Source organism: Bubalus kerabau, chromosome 8 (genome assembly GCF_029407905.1).
Source record: "Bubalus kerabau isolate K-KA32 ecotype Philippines breed swamp buffalo chromosome 8, PCC_UOA_SB_1v2, whole genome shotgun sequence".
NCBI classification, from domain to species: domain Eukaryota; kingdom Metazoa; phylum Chordata; class Mammalia; order Artiodactyla; family Bovidae; genus Bubalus; species Bubalus kerabau.
Window position 1 is genome coordinate 69,058,324 of NC_073631.1, and position 21,838 is coordinate 69,080,161.

General features: G+C 39.5%; 1 protein-coding gene across 3 annotated transcripts in view; it reads left to right on the forward strand.

The window, feature by feature from the left end:
- GGCT (gamma-glutamylcyclotransferase) overlaps positions 1-20,880 on the forward strand; it is a 34,776-nt gene extending 13,896 nt beyond the window's left edge. The window contains exons 2-7 of one of the 3 annotated variants that reach the window (XM_055590482.1): positions 9,416-9,517; positions 10,478-10,788; positions 11,536-11,700; positions 17,967-18,112; positions 18,998-19,133; positions 20,229-20,880. In XM_055590482.1, the coding sequence (XP_055446457.1) occupies positions 11,560-11,700; positions 17,967-18,112; positions 18,998-19,133; positions 20,229-20,372 (567 nt within the window). In that variant the 5' untranslated portion in view covers positions 9,416-9,517; positions 10,478-10,788; positions 11,536-11,559 and the 3' untranslated portion in view covers positions 20,373-20,880. The remainder of the gene's footprint in view (positions 1-9,415; positions 9,518-10,477; positions 10,789-11,535; positions 11,701-17,966; positions 18,113-18,997; positions 19,134-20,228) is intronic. The other 2 variants (XM_055590483.1, XM_055590481.1) reach the window with 2 other exon arrangements.
- Positions 20,881-21,838: the final 958 nt, after the last annotated feature.

Below are 21,838 nucleotides of genomic sequence, written 5' to 3' on the forward strand. Positions count from 1 at the left end.
TCTGTTTGTATCTGCATTTTCTCACTTTTCTGATTAAACTTATTCTTTGGCTAAAGTTTTCCACAGACAAAAGGCTGGTAGAAGGGATGGGGGTCTGTGCAAGGATCATAGCGTCCTGCTGTTTCAACATCACTACTTCAATCTTCTGTATAATCTATGATTTTATTTAATATGACTTTTCAAGAATTGAACAATCATCCTAACCAAATCAGACTACTAACACAGAACAGCATTTCCCACAGCCAGTACTATGCTTTCCACTTTAGAAGGGTTCTGGGACCGAGATACTTTGGGAAAGTCAGGAGCTCACAAGGTTTCTTTACTACATGTGTCCCCACATTTCTCTGTGTGGTAGCAGACATCATGGACATTGAGGAAGAGACCTAGAATATAGTGGTTTCTGGCTCATTTGACCACGGATGCTCTTTTTGAATGGAAGACCATCTTATGGGGGTCAATGTCTAACAGAGCAATACTTTGGGAAGTGTTCCTGTTCAAATATGATTGTTATTCTTGAACACTCCATATTGTTAATAGAGCACCAGACATGCTAAGAAGGATACTCCAGGGAAGGGGCAGCATATTAGTAATGACAGACTCCCTTTCTACAGCTTCCACTGACTACCGACTAGGGACAAAGCCCTAGTCCCTTCTGGCACCAGCCTTTTCAGAAGAGAAAGGGTCTCGTATTCCTTGGGTGCAATACCTATGGGAACGGGAGTGATGTGTTAGGGAGACACGTCAAATCCTTTAAACTCCTCATTCCTACTTTAAATCAAAGGAACCTGATGTCCAAATTACCTACCAACATTCTGCAGTTACCTCTTACAACCTTTAATCAGAAACCCTTGGAAATAAAGGTTTTTTTGTTTGTTTTTCTGCTTGTTTCTATTGAGGTGAAATTCACATAACATAAAATTAACCATTTCAAAATGAACATTTCAGTGACATGTAATACATCTACAATGTTGTGCAACTACCACCTCTTTCTAGTTCCAAGACAGTTCCAAATAAAACCTCATACCCATTAAGTTATTCCCCATTTCTTCCCACCCCCCAGCCTCACTCAGTAATCACCAATCAGCTTTCTGTTTCTGATTGAGGGCTTCCCTGATAGCTCAGTTGATAAAGAATCCACCTGCAATGCAGGAGACCCTGGTTCAAATCCTGGATTGGGAAGATCTGCTGGAGAAAGGATAGGCTACCTACTCCAGTATTCTTGGGCTTCCCTTGTGGCTCAGCTGGTAAAGAATCGTCCTGCAATACAGGAGACCTGGGTTTGATCCCTGGGTTGGGAAGATCCCCTGGAGAAGGGAAAGGCTACCCACTCCAGTATTCTGGCCTGAAGAATTCCATGAAATGTATAGTCCATGGGGTTGCAAAAGATCGGACATGACTGAGCGACTTTCACTTTCACCTGGCTATTTCACATAAATGGGATCATATAATATGTGACACTTTATGTCTGGCTTCTTTGAATTAACATAATCTTTTAAAACTTTACCCACATTATGGCACGCGGATATAGTATTTACATCATTTCTTTTTATATCTGAAGGATTTCCTACAGTAGGGATACACCATCATGTGCTTATTCTTGATGGACTTGGGGTTGTTTCTACCTTTTGATCATTGTAACCCGTACTGCTATGAGCATTCATGTAGAAGTATTTGAGGGACTGTTTTCGATTCATTTGGCTATGTGCATTGGAGTGGAATTGTGGGGTCATGGAAACAAAATTTCGCCACTCCAATTCTGTGGCACCCCAAGGTAAATCAAAAAGTTCATATGATTAGCTTGAGACATAGTTTTTAGGGCACTGGGAAAAGATGTATATAAAATGCACTACCCACAGGAAGCTTCGAGAATGACTTACTGAAGCAAGTTTCTTCTCTATACACAAAACATACCTATTTCTCCCATGAATACCGTTTGTTTTCAGTGAGCCATTTGAGTTTCTGTTACTCAGCTGTATAGAGCATCTGTTGTCTTCTCAGCCAATAAGCGTTCAACAAAGACAATAAGTAGAGATGCCTTTTGGTAGCTCTATTATTGGGATGTGTTGTACCCATGTGAGAGCGGAAATAATAAAGAAGAAAAAAGGTTGACACCAGCACTAGATCAGCTCTTCTGGAAAGATTTTGAAATATCCAGACTTGTGCTATAGTCAAGTAAACCAGCTTCACTTGCATATAGGTCTCTGAGAAAAGTTAAGTGTCAATTAGATATTGTTGAATAGACTGAAAACATGAAATCCAAGAACATTAATTGAGCAGAGAACCCAAGCATAGTTCTCATTTTCCAAAAACATTTCCAAACTCATAAACTAGGCCTCATTTCAAAGTCAGTCTTCTTATAGGGATGTTAAGAAAATATTGGCTCTCACCTAATTACTATGCATGATATTAAGAATTTGCTAAGTTTAAATTCATTTTAGGAAGAAAAGAATGAGGTCTATCACCAAGGGAAATGTTGGGATTTTCATTTAAGTAAATCTACATTCTAAAATGTTATTACTTATGTTACTCCTATTATTAACAATAAAAACATGCAGCAAATTATTTTTTTTTATTTTAATTTCAGATTAACTTAAGGTATTACAAAAACAGGAACATATAAGCCAAGAAAATGAATATATTATGATGCAGTTTGTCAAACTTTAACAGTAGTCAATCTTGAGAACGGTTCCTCCGGATCTAATACACTTATGGTAAATGACATGGAGATACTGCTGTATTTCCAGGTATTTCTAGTATTTCCAGATACTGCTGTATTTCCAGGACCTTCTGAAAGTGATTTAAAGTTGGCGGTGATATCTAACAGGTCATTGAACTAGAGCATACATGTGACCTTTTTCGGAGCCAGATTTTGGAAATATTCTGGTTCTTGTGTCCACTGACATCTCAAAGAACAAGGAGGGAACATCGAGATAGGCACATGAGATTCTGCAGCTTTGAGGCCTGAAGAATGAGATCATATCCTTCCACAGAGTGAGGCTGATTTGATCTGACCTACTTATCTGATTGATGTGTTGAGAGGCAGACCTACTTGGATATGTATTTGCTTCATCAATTTTCTCTTTAGGCAGTTTCTTTAGTCCTCACCCTCTTTTTATCTGTGTGGCATGAGACCTTGAGATACTGACCTAAAATTTCATAAAATGTGAATTCAATAATATATGTAATTTTAAATAATAAAAGAAATACCAAAATCAGGCTCAAACATAAAAAAAATGTAAAAGAATACACAATGAAAAGATGAAAGTTTTTTGTTCAACTTGCTCCCCTTCCAATGCCATTTTTCTTCCCACAGGCAAACACTGTTAACAGTTTGGTGAATGCCTTATAAAAGCATACAGTAATAGATAAAACTAGACATAGAAATCAAAAGAGACCATTTTCCCAAGCACTAAATAATAAACTTTATTGTAACTACTTTTCAGGATTAATCTCAAAATAAGAATACAGATTATCAAATTATTGAGAAATTACTGCCTGCTGGGGTTTTATGGTCCTTTCCACCCCAAAAACATTTTGGAGTTAACATATTCTGACATACTTCTTGGTCATGTGCCAGATCATAAGCTCCTAGCACGGAGACATAAATACCACCACAATTAATAAAATTTACATAGGATCTTATATGTTAAAGCATTAGTATACATTTTAAAATCTTAACTCAGAGCTGAAATGCCTCTCAGTAAATCAAGGAAAGCTGGAAACAAATCAGAGAGAAAAAAAGATTGGGGAGCCTGTGTAAAGGGTAGAGGAGATTTTGACTCTGGTTCAATTAACCAGCAAGTATTTACTATTCATTTCTGCTGTGGTAAGCCCTGTAGGTATACAGAAATATAAAGTGTGGTCCCTGCCTCCAGTGGGTTTACTATCACCTGAGAAATCAGACCAGCCAGACAGAATGGAATCAGATAAAAAATCTTGCACAAGAACTTGAACTTGATAAGAGTAATAAACAGCAGGCAGCCTCTGAAGTCTACACAAAGGAGTAATACAATTAAAAAAATTAAAAGACTATGTCTTCAGTCCCTTTCATGCCTTCATTTCCCTTCCATAATTACTGCCCCAGTTCATGTTTTCATGACTGGCTATTGCAGTGAACTTATATCCAGCACTCAGCCATCTCCCCATCCTATTCCCTCCCAATCCATCCTACACATAGCTACAAGATTGAGTTTCCAAAGGTGCAGAAGAGCCTAGCCTCACTGGCTCAACTTGCTCATCCACTTTGAATACCATCCTGCTAATCAGTTTTAGTGTTGTTATTTAAAAAAAAAACAACAAAAAAAAAAAACAAAAAACACTTGAAGGCAAAACATTTGCACATTGTGGCAAGTTTGAAGAGGCAAGTTTAAAAAGGCAGAGTGTCTGCTGAGGAAGTGCAGCTGGATGCTTCAGTTCAGTCACTAAGTTGTGTCCTAGGCAAGGCCATTCAGGCCAGTAGAACTTCAGTGAGACAGACAGAGGGTCTGGGTCTCATGAAGCTGTCTCTTAGCTTGGTGGGCTGAGAAATTCTGTCTTGGCTCAGGGAGAAGATTCTCACAACCAGACTCAAGAGAGATCGATGTACACATCAGAAAGCCAATTTGTTGACATACAATGAGAACAGTAACAGATAAACCAGATATCTGTGTTCATTGATCAAGCATTTTCTTCCACTAGGAAAATAAAAGCCACACGAGAAGGCTTCAAGGGTGAGTTTAGCATGTTTGAGGAAGATCACGGGGGTCAGCTGGTTAGAGTGGAAAGATCAAGAGGAGGAGTGGTAGAAGATGAGATAGAGAGGTAGGCAACGGTCAGCTTGTGTAGCACCTTGAAGACCATGATAAGGAGTCTGGATTTTATTCTAAGAAGTCAAATGCTATTGGGGTGTTTTAGGCAGGCATATGATGTGACTTCCCTGGTGGCTCAGACAGTAAAGCATCTGCCTACAATGAGGGAGACCCAGGTTCGATCCCTGGGTCGGGAAGATCCCCTGGAGAAGGAAATGGCAACCCACTCCAGTATTCTTGCCTGGAAAATCCCATGGACGGAGGAGCCTGGTTGGCTACTGTCCATGGGGTCCCAAAGAGTTGGACATGACTGAGTGACTTCACTATCTACTATCTATGATGTGACTTATTTTTGATAGGATGATTCTGGATGCTGAGTGGAGAATCAATTCCAAAAGAATAAAACTGACCATTAAGGGACAAGTAAGGAAGCTATTCCAGAAGTTTGGCAAGAGCAGATGGTGGCTTTGGACTAGGGTAGTGGTGGTAAAGGTAGAAAGGACTGATTTGTGTGTGTGTGTTTTATGGCAGAGAGGATTAGAGTGCTGAGGGATTAGAGGTGTGATTCCATGCCCACCAGCTTTGCAATTGAAATTTGTCTTTTTAGTAGATTTTCCTTCTGGAGAAAGAAGTACTGATCTGGGAACCAAGGATCTGGTTTTCCTGCTAATTCCAGTTTTCTACCCTGAGGATATGAACTTGAGCCTGAAATGGTTAGGTTACTCTGTGGGTGCCAAGGCTGTAGATTGTAACATTCTTGAGCTGGTCTCAGGTAATCTCACCTTCCTTGTTCTCCAAACCAGTCTGGTAATGAAGTAAACAATTCTTATTAAATGCATATAGTTTATATGGAAAGCAGCATATTTAATTCCGTAATGATATTTTAGAGTATATCTTGAAGACTTCTATCTCCTTGGAGACCTAAAAGTATTTTGCTCTGCTGGTATTATTTTAAATAAATATGTATTACTGACCTGAAGTATAAAGAAATCATTATTTTTTTAAACAGAAGAAAAATCAAACAAAAGTTTAATAACAGGTATACAAGGAAGAAGCCCAGGAAAACTAAGTAACTGAGAGAAATTATTATTAATTATATGTGGTCCTAGGTTACACCGGAAGTATAAAATAAATATGAACCTCCAACAATTACAAAGATGTGGAATAATCAGTTATGGGGAAAGAATTCTAATTCACTGCCTAAAACCCAATGAGTTCCCTTTGACTGATCTCTGCTCTCCTTCGAAACCTGTATCGAATCAGTCAGGAGGATCGGTTACTACTGGCTTTGTTTCTGTCTTCCTCTGCAGTCCCACGCTCCCCAGCCTCGCCCTGTGGCCATCATCACAGACCTGTATCACTGCAACAGCTTCCTGGCTGGTTTCCCGGACTCTGATTTTCTGGGAGGGGGGTGGGGTAACGGTGCGAATCACGTGGGACAGCACAGAAGTGGGTTTGGGGAGTAGTGAGTAGTTCAATTTCAAGAGAGCAATGGATTTATAGCAGGAAATGGGAGACAAGTCTGGAAGGAGATTAGCACAGTTGAGAAGGTCTTGGATTTGCGCTCAAAGTTCAGATGATTTGGTGGTCATAGGGGAGATTTTTTTTTTTTAACTTTTGAGCCAGTGAGGTGGGAAAACAATTCTATTTTCGTTTTTAGTTTAAGATATTAGATTTTTTAAAATATGCTTTACCTTTACTGTATTTAGTAAATATTACAAAATACAAGAATTTTGCTTTAACACTAGAGCCCATAGTCAGTCGGACAGTCATCATCTGCCTCATGAGATGCGAGGTACCCTGGGGGAGGGGCGGAGTGCTTTCCTGAGGAGGGGTTGACAGTGGTCCTAGCCCTCCTTCATTCACTTTCTGTGTCTGGTGATTTACTGTAATTTGCTTGGCTAAGTGGATTTCCAGAGAGCTAATTAATTATCACAAAGAAAATTTCTGCCTAGAACTAGCCTGAAGCTCTTACTAAAATTGCAAGCACAAGAAAAGAGTAAAGAAAGGCACTGAGCCGACATTTCTGACTTCTGGCACAAGCTCTTCATTCTGGACCTAACGATATAAAAATAATAATGATCTAATAAGATCTGACAAGATTAGCTAGAAAATGGAAATTTGCAGGACTATTTGAAATATGGATTTTTATCCACTATCTATAATTTTGTCCCATATGTATGTTTTACATTGATATGAGAGTTAAAATAGTTACTTGTAAATTTTATATTTTATATATATTATATATATATATATATATATATATATATATATATGCTTAGTCGCTCAGTTGTGTCTGACTCTTTGCGACCCCATGGATGGTAACCCGCCAGGCATCTCTGTCCATGGGGATTCTCCAGGCAAAAATACTGGAGTGGGTTGCCATGCACTCCTCTATGGGATCTTCCCAACCCATGGATCAAACCCAGCTCTCCCACATTGCAGGCAGATTCTTTACCATCTGAGCCACCAGGGAAGCCTATCATATATATAGCTTTATATATATTATTATATATAGTATATGTGCTCAAAAGTCTTAATGATACAATCAAAAACTCAAAGTCCACTGGATTAAAAGATGGCATTTGGAAGAAATCTGTCCTCATTTTCTTTATTATCAAGTAATTGAATACTAGTACTACTATTTCATAATATTCTTATAGATATGATAGATATTATACTTGAATAATAACCAGTTATATTTAGACCATGAGGGCTTTACAATTTGAGAAATTTGGGAAGGAATACTAAGTAATGACTCCAGAATCAGATTGCTTAGTCCCTTCAGTCATTGCTTCCTGGGGCAAGTTATTTAACCGACCACACCTCAGTTTCCTTGACTATAAAATGAGACATAGTAGTAATTTCTGCATAGGGCCCTTTTCAGGATTAAGTGAGCTAATAGATGTAAAAGTTTAAACTGGCATACAAGAAGCACTCAGTGAATGTTAACTAATATTAATCAGGCTTTTGTTAAATTTGGGGTTTTTAAAGTGTGCTTTGCTTTTTAAAAAAGTTTTTTAAAAATTACATTTTTTACTTTAAAAAATTATTTTAAAGTTTTTAATGAAGTATGGTTGATTTACAATGCTGGGTTAGTTTCAGGTGTACAGCAAAGTGATTCAGTCACTGATTCTTTTTTAGATTCTTGTAGGTTACTATAAAATATTGAGTATAGTTCTCTGTGCTATACAGTGTCTTCTTGTTGGTTATCTATTTTGGTTAAATCTGAGGGGCTTCCCTGGCAGTCCAGGGATTAAGATTCTGTGCTTCTAATGCAGGAGGCACAGTTTCCATCCCTGGGTGGAGAGCTAAGATCCCTTGTGCTGCACAGCCACAAAATAAATAAATAAACTGGAGAAAACAAACCCCCCTTGCTACCTACTGCCTCTTGTTGGCCAACAGGGGTCAGTACATGGCAACCTACATGGGGAAGCTAAATAAAATGCTTCAGTGGGGAAAGAAAAGATTTTCAGTGTCTGAGGAAATATCCATGTTTAACTTCAGAAAATTTTCACAAACTGGTGTTATGAAAAATCAGTCACGATAAAATTAAGCACTTAGAAGTATAGAAAGAGAAAAGAAGTTAAAATACTTTAAAAAATAATTAAATAATAAATATATTTCAAATATTTAAAAGCAGTTTAAAATGCAGAAGGATGTTTTAAATGGTAGTACTCTGCAGCAGAGACCTTGGAAATTTATGGTGCAGTAGAGCACTATCTTGCCAAGAAAAGCAACTTTCTTATTGAAATGACCAAGTACGTATGTCAAGTTCTGCTGCCTTAATGTTTGGGGTGGGGGCAGGAGAGAGTATGGACCTTCCTATTTGCAGATTATATAACAATAAAGTTTATTATTGAATGCTCACTATGTCAAGTGCTTTACTTACATCACCATTTTTTTCAACTTTTTAACATGAAAATATTCAAATATATAGAAAATAATAAAATAAGCATCCATATACACACAGTTTAATGTTTAACAGTTTCCACATTTTAATTTTTCTGAATTATTTTAAATACAGATAGCAAACGTTTTACTCCTAAATACACCAATATATCATCTAAAAAGAGAAGTTTTTCTAAATAAACACAATGCCATTGTACGCATGCATGCTCAGTTGTGGTGACTCTTTTCGACCCTACTGACTATAGCCTGCAAGGCTCCTCTGTTCATGGGATTTTTCCAGGCAAAAATACTGGAGTGGATTGCCATTTCCTCCTCCTGGGGGATCTTTCCCACACAGGGATTGAACCTGTGTCTCCTGCGTTTCCTGCATTGGCAGGCAGATTCTTTACCACTGAGCCACCTGGGAAGCCCACAGTACTGTTAAAAAACAAAACAAAACAAACAACAAAACTGTCTAGTATCATCTAATGCTTTAGTCTCTATTCAGATTCTCCAATTGTCACAAAATATCTTTTATACCAAAACCAAGGACAAGCCATTGTATTATGTTTCTTAGGCTTCTTTTTATCTAAAACAGCCCTCCCTCAGTATTGCCTCTCTCCTTTTTTCTTTTTTTAAAGGCACTGAGTTAATTTAAGAGACTGAGACATTTGTTCTACAGGATGTCTCACCACTTGTTTTGGATTTTTTCTGATTGTTGGCTTCTATCCTTGTAGTTCCTGCTTGATTACTCTGAAGTTAAAGATTTTTGGAAACAGTGCTTCACAAATGATGCTGATGCTTCATATTGTATCACATCGGGAGATGCATAATGTAAGGTTGGTCTAATTTTAGTGATGATAAAATTGACCTAGGTTAAGGTGGGAAGGAACCGGATTTCTCCACTGTCTTTATGGATTTCCCCTGATAACTGGCACATAATCCCTGGCTCTATGTGAATATCCTGTTCCCTATCGCACTTTTACCTGTTGGTCTCATGATCCTGGTATGAATTAATCGTTTCATTAGGGACTGCAAAATGGTGAATTTCTAATTCTATCCTTCATTTTACATTATTTAGCTGGTATACTTTTGTAAAGGGAACTGTTTCCTCACCAACTGGGGCCATTTGGTTACCCTGAAATACATCTGCAACTAGAAAAGCAGGCTAAATGTTTATTTTCTTAGATTACCAGTTTTCAGAGTAAAGTTGGTGTAAAAGTCACTACCAGTAGTATGGCAGACAAAGTTTTTTAAAGTTTTTTTTCTTTTTTTAGATTTGTTTACTCTCATGGGGAAATTAATTTTATGTTTGACATTTTAAATCAACTGCAGTTATTTGTGATGCTTAAATCATTCTAACTTTGGCCAGTGGGCATTCCTTCAAGTTGGCTTCTGTGTCCTTTTCAGAGAACTTCATTTTTTAATACCTCCTGATTTTCTGTCACAAGATGTTCTGAGTGCTCCTCTTAACCCGGCATCAGCCAATTCTCCAAGGAACCCTGGTACCTTTTAGTGGAAAAGTGGTATTTAAAAATCAAAACCTGGGTGCCAAGGATAGTCATTACTTCAAGGCTCTGAGTTTATTATTATTTTTCATTTCAAAGTTTACAATATAGAGTTTTTATGTCATTGTTACTATACCTCTTTACATGTTTACATTGTTACTATACCTCTTTTACCCCGATAACATTAACAAAATTACTTTTAATATTTATATCAACCCTATGAGATATAGGATCATATCTTACGTTTATAACTTGTTATCATAATTTATGTTACAATCTCTATTTTAAAAGGAGACACCAGAGACAAGAGGTGTCCGAGGTTCAGTTCATTCAGTCGTGTCCGACTCTTTGCGACCCCAAGGTCTGCAGCATGCAGTCCTGTCCATCACCAACTCCCCGAGCCTGCTCAAACTCATGTCCATCGTTACACGTCCAGTAAACAGCACATCCAAGTAAACAGCAAGTAAACGTTACACGTGCGAGATTACACGTCCAGTAAACAGCAGCGTCGGGCTTTGAGGCCCTCATGTAACTTCCATCAGGGAAGGAAGACCCTGACTCTCAGATGAGCTTTCCCAGGAGGCCAAGGATCCTTAGAAAAGGTAATCAGGTAGATAATCAGGGATGCTGTTCAAACTCGCGCGTCAGATTCTTTGCGACCCCATGAACTGCAGCACACCAGGCTTCCCTGTCCTTCACTATCTCCCCGGGTTTGCTCTAGTGCGAGGTCTTATCCACTAAGCCCGCTGATCAGGGCTAGGGTGCAGGAACCAGCGAGTGGTGTGAACAGACCCTCTCCTCATTCCTCCAAACCCAAAGGGCGGGACCGGGCGAGCTGCCGGCAGATGGACCGTTGGGTACATGGTCCGAGACGCTGTTTCACTTTAAATGGATCCCAAAGCTCCCTAAAGAGTACACACTGTCAGAGAACCACGCATGCATTACCCAAATTGGAGAAAATCCGGCTGGGACCTGTGAGCTGCTAGAGCTCAGCAGAGGACCCGCCCCCCGCATAGAGCCCCGCCCACCCGCCAATCAGAGGGAGTATTGAACAGGGGGTGGGACAAATTAGGAGCAGGTCCAATGAGGAATCAGCCCCTGGTCGCCTCAGGACCGAATATTACAAAGTCCAAGCTGCTAGCCTAGAGGAGGCGGTGGGTTAGCCAATCAGAGCGAGTAACTCACAGCGTTGGGTACTGGCAGCCAGTCAGAAGAGTGCTCGCAGGTGGCCCCAGCTTCCCGCCTTTCCCCTAACCTCTAAATCGGGGGCCCGGTGGTTCCTGGTTAAGTTCTTCGGCCACGGAGCTGTATTTCTCGTCCTCTCTTTACGCTTGTACTACGGATCCCAGGCCTGTGCAGGCGTCTGGTGGGACATGGCGAACTTGGGCTGCGAGGCCCTCCGGAGTCAGGATGGGGAGAGTTTTCTCTACTTTGCCTATGGCAGCAACCTGCTGACGGAGCGGATCCACCTCCGAAACCCCTCCGCCGTGTTCTACAGCGTAGCCCGCTTGCAGGTCAGTGCTCTCCGCCTGGCCCCCGAGATGTCCTCTGCCCTCTCTGCAGACAAAGGGGGCAGGATTTTGAGAACTTACTTTCTCAGGGCCGCTTGTCGTCAGCATTGGTCTGGGAATGCAGCTCTCTCTGCTCAAAGTACATCAGGGTTCCCTGCACGACCCTTCCCCCACGGGTCCCTCTCGCCCTCTCTCAGCCTTCTGCTTGATCCTGGCTGTGCTGTGCTACTCTGGCTCCTGTGCCTCCCAGGCTGCCCTGAGCTCGCCCTCCTGACGTTCCCACCAGCTGCTAATTCTGCCCAGCTCCCGATGCCTCTCCCTTGGCCACTGACTTAGGGACATCATCACAGAATCCACTCGGTTGGTCCCTCTGAGAAGTCTTCTCTGACCCAAGCCAAGGAATCAGTTGCTTTCTGTTCTACCTTTGCTCCAGGACTTGTCACCTAGTTTTGTAAAAATCCGTTTACCAACCTTTTGCTCTCGACCTGAGGGGTCCTGCAAGCTGGGGCTATGTCTCATTCATAGTAAGGGCTGTGCTCACTTAAGTCTAATGGCTGGGTGAACCTTCACTTGCCTTGGTAAGAATCATAGCTCTTAGTACATTTATTCATTTAGTTCATATTCTTCCAGCACTTACCTGGCGATACAAAGATGACTGAGTAAAGCTAGCTGCTTTCAGGACCTCCTGATCTGTGGGAGAGACAGGCAAACAAATTACCTACAGAGCCTTTTGACATTGTTGGACCAGACAGACATGGTCTCTGCTATCATTGGTCGGGTTCTTAGTTGCAAGCAACAGAAGTAGCTGATTTAAGCAGAAAAAGAATGTGTTGAAAGGCTGTTGAACAGCTCACAGAATGACCAGGAAGGTAGGACCACAGAACTGACAAAACAGGCAGGCATAGAAGGGAAGCTATAAAATAGCCAGTATCGCAGATGGAAACAGCCCGGGAGGCCACTGTTGACTCACCCTTGAGCTTGGTAAACACGGACATTGTATCATGCATCACCCATTCTGGACCCTGCCTCTACTGTCACTGTACCTGGAAGCTCCTGAAACCCAAATACAGTTCCCACCCCCAGAGTGGAGTTTCTGCTCCCCTGTGTCACTGACTTCTAATTCAAAACCCTAGGTGGGTGTCCTAGGCTAAATCTTGGCCATATGCCCATGCCCTGACTCCAAGCAAAGCTAGGAGAACCAGTCTCTGGCATTTGAAACTTCAAAAACAGGAGTTGGGCTCTGAGCACTATCTACCCATCAAACTCATACGATAGGGAATTCCCCAAACATGGTAAAAAAAACTTAGATGTTTATAGTTGGGATGCAGCAAAGAACTAGCTAACAAATGATTATTCAGTCACAGGTATGGTCAGTCTTAAAAGGAGATGAATCGTACCTTGCTCTCAGTTTTGCTCTGAACCTAAAACTGCTCTGAAAAGAGTGGGGGAAAAATTGTTTTAAGGAAGCATTGAAGGTGCTATGGGAGTATGTGACTTAGGGATCTGACCTAACTGGGATGTTCAGTAAAGCCATACCTGAAAATGTGACTTAAGCTGAAATCTGAATGACTGGCGAGGGGAGAAGCAAATGGAACAGCAGGGACAAAAGATTTCAGGAGAGAAAACAGCTGGGTCTTCTAGCTAGTGTGGCTAGAATTTAATGTGTAAGGAGGATGTGGCATGAAGCGTAGAGAGGCAGGGAAGGGCCACATGTTACAGGACCCCAGAGCCAATGAAGACTTGGATCTTTATCTTGAGAGCAACAGTGAGAATACCTCTGCCAAATTTAAGCAAACGAAATATCAGGTTTACATCTTTGAAAGCTTATTCTGGTTGCTGTGGAAAGTGCTTTGGAGGGGTAGGGGCAACCTACCAACAGGGCTTTTGGAAGTGGATGTGGGAGTGCAGTTAGAAAGCTTTTGTAGCGGTCACTTACTGAAGCTAATGGTACCTTGGAGTGGTAGCCAGGACAGGTAGATGGTTTTTGGGGGTGTTGAGGAGAGAACACTGTTAGGCTTTGGTGATTGATTGTGAAATGAAGAGTAGATAATGGTTTTTGATGCAACAGAGTGGATGATAGTGATATTTGTTAAAGAGAAAAAAAAAAAGAGGATCCGTTTGGGAGGGAACATCAAGCTCAGTTTGGGCATACAGTTGGCCCTTAAACAATGCCAGGGTTAGTGGTTGCCACCCTTTGCTGAGCCAAAAATCAGAGAACTGCTATCTCTGCCTCAAAAACAGAGGAATGTATAAATGACTCACCCAAGGGCAGGAAGTTGAAGAGGTTTGGATAGAATCAGGACTTGGACCCTAGCTCCTTAGACACATATTCTCTATTTCAGTCTCTAATCGAACACAAACTTTCCCCCATACTTCATTACTTTGATGATCTGAAAATTGAAAAAAATTCACAGATAAGTAGACCTGTGCAGTTCAAACCCATGTTGTTCAAGGGTCAGCTGTACTGAGTTTGAGATGCTTGTTGTATACCCAAGTGAGCAGAAAAATATTAGTGAACATTAATGAAGTACTTGGGCTTCCCTGGTAGCTCAGCTGGTAAAGAATCTGCCTGCAATGCAGGGGACTGCAGTTCGATTCCTGGGTGGGGAAGATCCCCTTGAGACAGATTAGGCTATCCACTCCAGTATTCTCGGGCTTCCCTGGTGGCTCAGTCAGTAAAGAATCTGTCTGCAGTGCAGGAGACCTGGGTTCGATCCCTGGGTTGGGAAGATCCCCTGGAGGAGGACATGGCAAGCCACTCTAGTATTCTTGCCTGTGAAATCCTAGACAGAGAAGCCTGGTGGGCTGCAATCCATGGGGTTGCAAAGAGTCAGACACGACTGAGCAACTAAGCACAACACAGCACATGAAGTACTTACTATGTTCTAAGCACTTTCAAAGTCAAGAGAGAGACCTGAGCTGGATAAAAGACAGTTGGAATACTGGATGGTATTTGAAGCCATTGGAGGGTATGATTTTGTCTTGAGCAAACTGCTGAGAAAAGGGCCTAAACTGAGACTTTTAGAAACTCCAACATTTAAAAACTAGATAGTGGAGGAGGAGTTGGTAAAGCGAATTGAGATCAAGAAACAGCTGAAAGGAAAGGAGGCAGATCAAGACAGTGTGGATAACTATGTCAGAAACATCTGAGAAGTGGAGCAAGATGAGGAATGAAAATTGTCTGTGGGATTTAAAAGTATATCAGTTCAGTTCAGTTCAGTCACTCAGTCGTGACCGACTCTTTTCAACTCCATGGACTGCAGCACACCAGGCCTCCCTGTCCATCACCAACTTCCGGAGCTTACTCAAACTCATGTCCATTGAGTGGGTGATACCATCCAACCATCTCATCCTCTGTTGTCCCCTTCTCCTCCCACCTTCAATCTTTCCCAGTATCAGGGTCTTTTCAAATGAGTCAGTTCTTTGCATCAGGTGGCCAAAGTATTGATGTTCAGCTTCAACATCAGTCCTTCCAATGACATTCAGGACTGATTTCCATTAGGATGGACTGGTTGGATCTCCTTGCTGTCCAAGGACTCTCAAGAGTCTTCCCCAACACCACATTTCAAAAGCATCAATTCTTTGGTGCTCAGCTTTCTTTCTAGTCCAACTCTCACATCCATAGATGACTACTGGAAAAACCATAGCCTGACTAGACAGACCTTTGTTGGCAAAGTAATGGCTCTGCTTTTGAATATGCTGTCAGAGTTGACTCACTGGAAAAGACCCTGATGTGCTAGGAGGTATTGGGGGCAGGAGGAGAAGGGGACGACAGAGGATGAGATGGCTGGATGGCATCACCGACTCGATGGACATGAGTTTGAGTGAACTCCGAGAGTTGGTGATGGACAGGGAGGCCTGGCATGCTGCAATTCATGGAGTCACAAAGAGTTGGACACGACTGAGTGACTGAACTGAACTGAACTAGGTTGGTCATAACTTTTTTTCCAAGAAGTAAGCGTCTTTTAATTTTCATGGCTGCAGTCACCATCTGCAGTAATTTTGGAGTCCCCCAAAATAAAGTCAGCCACCGTTCCCACTGTTTCCCCATCCATTTGCCATGAAGTGATGGGACCAGATGCTATGATCTTCATTTTCTGAATGTTAAGCTTTAAGCCAACTTTTTCACTGTCTTCTTTTAGTTTCATCAAGAGGCTCTTTAGTTCTTCTTCCCTTTCTATAAGGGTGGTGTCATCTGTATATCTGAGGTTATTGATATTTCTCCCGGCAATCTTGATTCCAGCTTGTGCTTCATCCAGCCTAGTGTTTCTCATGATGTACTCTGCATATAAGTTAAATAAGCAAAAAAAAAAAAAAAAAAGTTAAATAAGCAGGGTGACAATATACAGCCTTGATGTACACCTTTCCTGATTTGGAACCAGTCTGTTGTTCTATATCTAGTTCTAACAGTTGCTTCCTGACTTGCATACAGATTTCTCAAGAGGCAGGTCAGGTGGTCTGATATTCCCATCTCTTTAAGAATTTTCCATAGTTTGTGGTAATTCACACAAAGACTTTGGCATAATCAATAAAGCAGAAATAGATGTTTTTCTGGAACTCTCTTGCTTTTTTGATAATCCAGTGGATGTTGGCAATTTGATCTCTGGTTCCTCTGCCTTTTCTAAAACCAGCTTGAACATCTGGAGTTCACGGTTCACGTGCTGTTGAAGCCATGCTTGGAGAATTTTGAGCATTATTTTACTAGTGTGTGAGATGAGTACAATTGTCTGGTAGTTTGAACATTCTTTGGCATTGCCTTTCTTTGGGATTGGAATGAAAACTGACCTTTTCCAGTTCTGTGGCCACTGCTGAGTTTCCCAAATTTGCTGGCATATTGAGTGCAGCACTTTCACAGCATCATCTTTCAGGATTTGGAATAGCTCAACTGGAGTTCTGTCACCTGCACTAGCTTTGTTCATAGTGATGCTTCCTAAGGGCCACTTGATTTCTCATTCCAGGATGTCTGGCTCTAGGTGAGTGATCACACCATTGTGATTATCTGGGTCATGAAGATCTTTTTTGTATAGACAGGTCCTAGTGTGGTTGTATCTTTTATCAGATCTCCTGATGTCTTGCCAAGGATACCTGGTGTTAGAACATCTAATATACCAATCAAAGGTACTGGTCACTCAAACCAACCTTTTTAATGAAATTCTAAAGGTTTTTAAGAAAATAAAGGTAACAGATAAAATATAAACTTTAGATTTATTATCTAATCCAACTTTTTTTTTATCATTAGGAAACTAAACTCTGAAAAAATGGAAAGAAATCTTCCTAAACAGCTGAGTAAAGATTCTTAATCTCCCTCATTCTGTCCTTTGATTGCTCATCTCTGTGAGGGAAGAAACTAACAGCTTGAAACCTTGACTCCATTACTTTAGTTGTGAGACCTTAGGCAAGTTGCTTAATCTTTTTGAGCCACCGTTCTTCTTTCTGTTAAATGTGTATAAAAAGTTGTTGATAGGATTTTGAAAAGTCCGTATGAAGCCCATAGCAGTGTACAGAACCCAGTAGTTGTTAGCTGCTCTTATGATTATTATAGATATGTTAATATAATTCATGAATATTAAAATTTATAAGTATACAAATCACCCTCAAATGACAGCTCCCTTAGGGCAAAAAAATATGCTAATAGGATACTCTTAACATACATGAAAGTAGAAATAATGTTATAACCCTTATGCAGCCATCACCCAGCTTCAACAATTTGTATGGTATGATTATTGTTGTTTAGTTGCTGAGTTGTATCTGATTCTTTTGCAACCACCAGACTCCTCTGTCCATGGGATTTCCCAGGCAAGAATACTGGAGTGGGTTGCCATTTCCTTCTCTAGGGAATCTTTGTGAGACCCAGGGATCAAACCCTCATCTCCTGTGTTGCAGGCAGATTCTTTACCACTGAGCCACCAGGGAAGCCCACACTATGATTGCCTCTAAGTTAAAATTTATGTGTAAGTAAGTGGATTGGGAAGCAGTTTTCAAAAATAAGGATAGCTGTGTTAAGGCATCAGGATTATGGGATTTATTGTCCCCCTTAACCTCTTATTTATGGTAAGATACATGTACATATTCAGTATACAGTTTATTTTTAAGAAAAATATAGTCCTTGAAATCTGGGTCCTTGGTTGTTTATCTTTGTGTTTTTTATAGAAGGAACTCAAAACTTATGTTTTAATCACATGGTGTTGAAGGTAAATCTGCTTTTATTTTGAAAACGGAAATTTTGGTTCATGTGGATATTGATCATATCACTTTGGTTTCCTTTGTAGGATTTTAAACTTGACTTTGGCAATCCCCAAGGCAAAACAAGTGAAACTTGGCATGGAGGTATAGCCACCATTTTTGAAAGTCCTGGCGATGAAGTATGGGGAGTAGTATGGAAAATGAACAAAAGCAATTTAAGTTCTCTGGATAAGTAGGTGGCTTCTAATTATAAATTAAATCATTACTAATTTAGAAGGTGGATCATATGCAAGAATGTGTGTGTATATATATGGACATATTCTTTACATTTGAGAGTTAACCTAAAAGGTATAATGTTCATTTCCTAAAAAGAAAAGCCTAGAAGGGTTACACACTCTAAGATTTGGGGAGACTTTTGTAATCTCTTCTATGATTGATGGAAGTACTTATTTTCTATTTGTTTTTTTAATAAAAATATCTTTGTAGTTTCATATTGTGAGAAAGCATGAAGATTTTTGTAATTATTACATACTTTTACTGATTTCAAAAACAACTCAGTTTTTATAACAGTCAGATTTTTAAAAAAATCTTTAAGGTAGCTGTTGAATCAGTAAAAAAGTGATAATAACTTGTAAAAACTTCAAAACATATTAGAAATGCTTTGATGCTTTTTAGAACTCAAGAGTTGTGTGGCAGAGCATTTAATACAAAGAAAGTTGACAGAAAAGAGTAGGATTTGAGAAGAGCAAACATCTGACATGCTTACCATTTTACTTCACTTGCAAACAGGAATGAGCTGTCCTGTCTACTTTTGCAAGATGGATATTCTCTTGTCAGAACACATAGTCCAGTTTTCGTAGATAGAGAGCAATGTTTCAGGGTTATAAAGCTTGCAATAACTAAAGATCTGTTAGAAGTATACCCAGTAATAGTAAGTCTCCAGCTTTCTAATTGAAATGCTAAGCTTACTTTTGATGTGGTGGTATTTGTAGTATGTTCTACTCTATCCCCAAATACATAGAGAACACATACATCCATAAATAGTTAAAATTTTTAATCTAGTAAACTAACTTGGCTGAGTCAACGTATGATTAAAATGTGGCTGTTCTGATTCCAGGCAAGAAGGGGTTAAAAGTGGAATGTATGTCCCAATAGAAGTTACTGTTTCAACTCAAGAAGGAAAAGCAATAACCTGTCGAAGTTATCAGATGACAAATTATGAGAGTGTTCCCCCATCACCCCAGTATAAAAAGGTATCCTTTTTAACTTACAAAGACTTTTGGTGATTCCTTGTTAATTTTCACAGAGTTAAATGACAGAGTATCTTATTTTTAAAAGACTTTGTGTTTTAAATTCTGTATGAACAATTCATTTCAATCAATATGTTTTTAATACGAAAATGATAGTTATTTACTGAATAAACGTTCCAATTTATTTGCAATGATAGAACTATGTCCCTAAAACTTTGTTTATTAAAAAAAAGCTCTCAGAAATGTACTTGAGTCATAATCCTAGACATATTTTTCTTTGAAAACATGTATGGTGTATTTTTTGTAGTTATTCTATACCTATGCTTTTTAATCATTTTTTTTCTTCTCCACAAAATAGTATTTCATAAACCCCAAGATTCATTTTTACAGGACAAAGATATATTTCCTACTGTTGAAATGTTTTACATTTCTAGATGGAGGGATAAGTCATGCCCCTTTCAAAATCAGGGACACCTTTCCAGCATGCATGCACAGGAAAAGAATTAAGGATAGAGAGGCTGACATCCCTCTTCAGAAACCCAGACTTAGGTACTTATTGGCAGGTCCAATCAGGACATGATACTTGGAGAAGGTGACCCAGTTCCTGGGCCTAATCTGGAATTTTCTAGAATGGAGCCTAGAGGAATTAGCCTGGTGTGGATCTGGGGAGTACCATTGAATACACTTGCTGTTTACTCCCCCATGTGTAATTCAGAGGTAGAGTAGACTCCAGGATTCAACTAAAAACTGCTCCCTATAAACTTTAAATTTCTTTGAAGAATGGTGTTTGTTTCTTAAAAAATTTTGTTCGTTTCATGCAAATTCTATACAATGTTTTATATTAAAAATATTTTAAACCATAGTATTGAGTACAGTTGCTATCACATAGGGATGGATTGTGTGGCTATGAAAACTCCCTGTACATTCATGCTCATCATGGGAGGAATGACTCTTCATTTTGTTCTACAATTGTTTATTCTAGAGTTATCTGAAAGCTAATATTTCATACTTTGATACTACAAATAAAGCTGTGGTATACTAAACTAAATTATGTTCCTAACTAAAAGAGGGTTTTGTTGTTGTTTAACCATTTTCTAGGTCATTTGCATGGGTGCAAAAGAGAATGGTTTGCCACTGGAGTACCAAAAGAAGTTAAATTCAATAGAACCAAATGACTACAAAGGAAAGGTCTCAGAAGAAATTGAAGACATTATCAAAAAGGGGGAAGCAAAGACTCATTAGAACTTAATGGAATATATCTACATATATTTTCTCTATATGCTAATACCTTTTTAACATTTCGAACGGGGATCTGGGATGTATCTCTGTAATATATTTCAACAGTGTTCTGGAGGGTTATTTCACTTGGGTGCTTCCTTGTTTTCAGACTGTAAAAAGACCGAGATAGGAGTTAGACAGTTGAAAGGGGGGCTGTGAGAGGTGTTGGAATGCATGACAGTTAGGTGTGAGTACTCTGTGAACCCTTAAAGTTATTTTATTGAGTTTATCTGGAGTGTATTTTTGCTCTGTGACTGAAGATAAATTTGCAACTTAATGATGGTGCTGGTAAATCACTCTGCTCTGGGATTTTTTTAAATCAGCTTAATAAGAGCAAGCAAACTGAAGAGACAGTTGAGTATAAAATTTTAAAATTATTTTAAAACTATTTAAAATTTTTTTAATTATTTTAAAATTTAAAAGATGGCATAATGTTCTTAGAGGAATAAATGTATTTGTGGTTTAACCTGTATTCTCTGCAAAAATACTACATTTCATTTATGAGAAAGACTCACATTATCACACATACTGGGTCTGGTCTTGGCCATATCCAGTCTATACTAAAGGATTATTGCACAGACTCTGGAACCAGTATATTAGGGATTGGCTGTCAGTTCCACCACTTTCTACCTGGGAAACTTTGGGTTATTTGACTCAACTTCCTCAACTTCCCTGCCTGCAGACTGAGGACAGCCCAAATATCTATGTCTTAGGATCATTCTGAGGGGTATATGTATAAGCTTGGAACACAGCCTGGCATATAGTAAGTATTAGTAATCATTATTCTTATTTAAGGATGAAGTTTGTACTGACCCATTTTTAGAACAGGATTTTAAAGTAGAAGAGTCAAGATCATGAGGGAAAAATATTTCTTGGAAGCTAAAATTTGATTTCTTGGCTTATTAAGAAATGGTCACCTTCTTAGATTTATCTACTGAAAAAATGGAAGAAAGTCATGAATAAAACAACACTAGTTATCACACAATCTCTCATGTCTCTGTGGAATCCAGTGAGCTGGACTTTCAAAATAGGTTATTAGAATGAAAGAGAAGAAACCCCAGGAGCATAAAGTAAAGATTTGGTTTTTACTCTTGGGAAGAAGGCCCAAAGAACTTTTCAGCTACAACTGCAATTCTGTAGTGAGGCTTCACTATCTCTCAGAGTGGAGGACAAATTGAAGATTTTCCTTATTTTCTTTCAAGCCCAGAAATGCTTTTCAAAGACTATGTTGGCGATAGTGTCACCAGGAGCTGGTGTAATTTGAGAGGGCCAAAATCACTGATGAAAATTCCTACATATGACATTTGCCAGTACTACCTTGAAAACAACTAGAAAGATAAAATGAGCTGAAAGGCTAGACAGTAATGGAATGTATAATATATGTAATGTTATTAACAACTATAAAAGGTGAAAAGTAAAGTGAAGTAAGG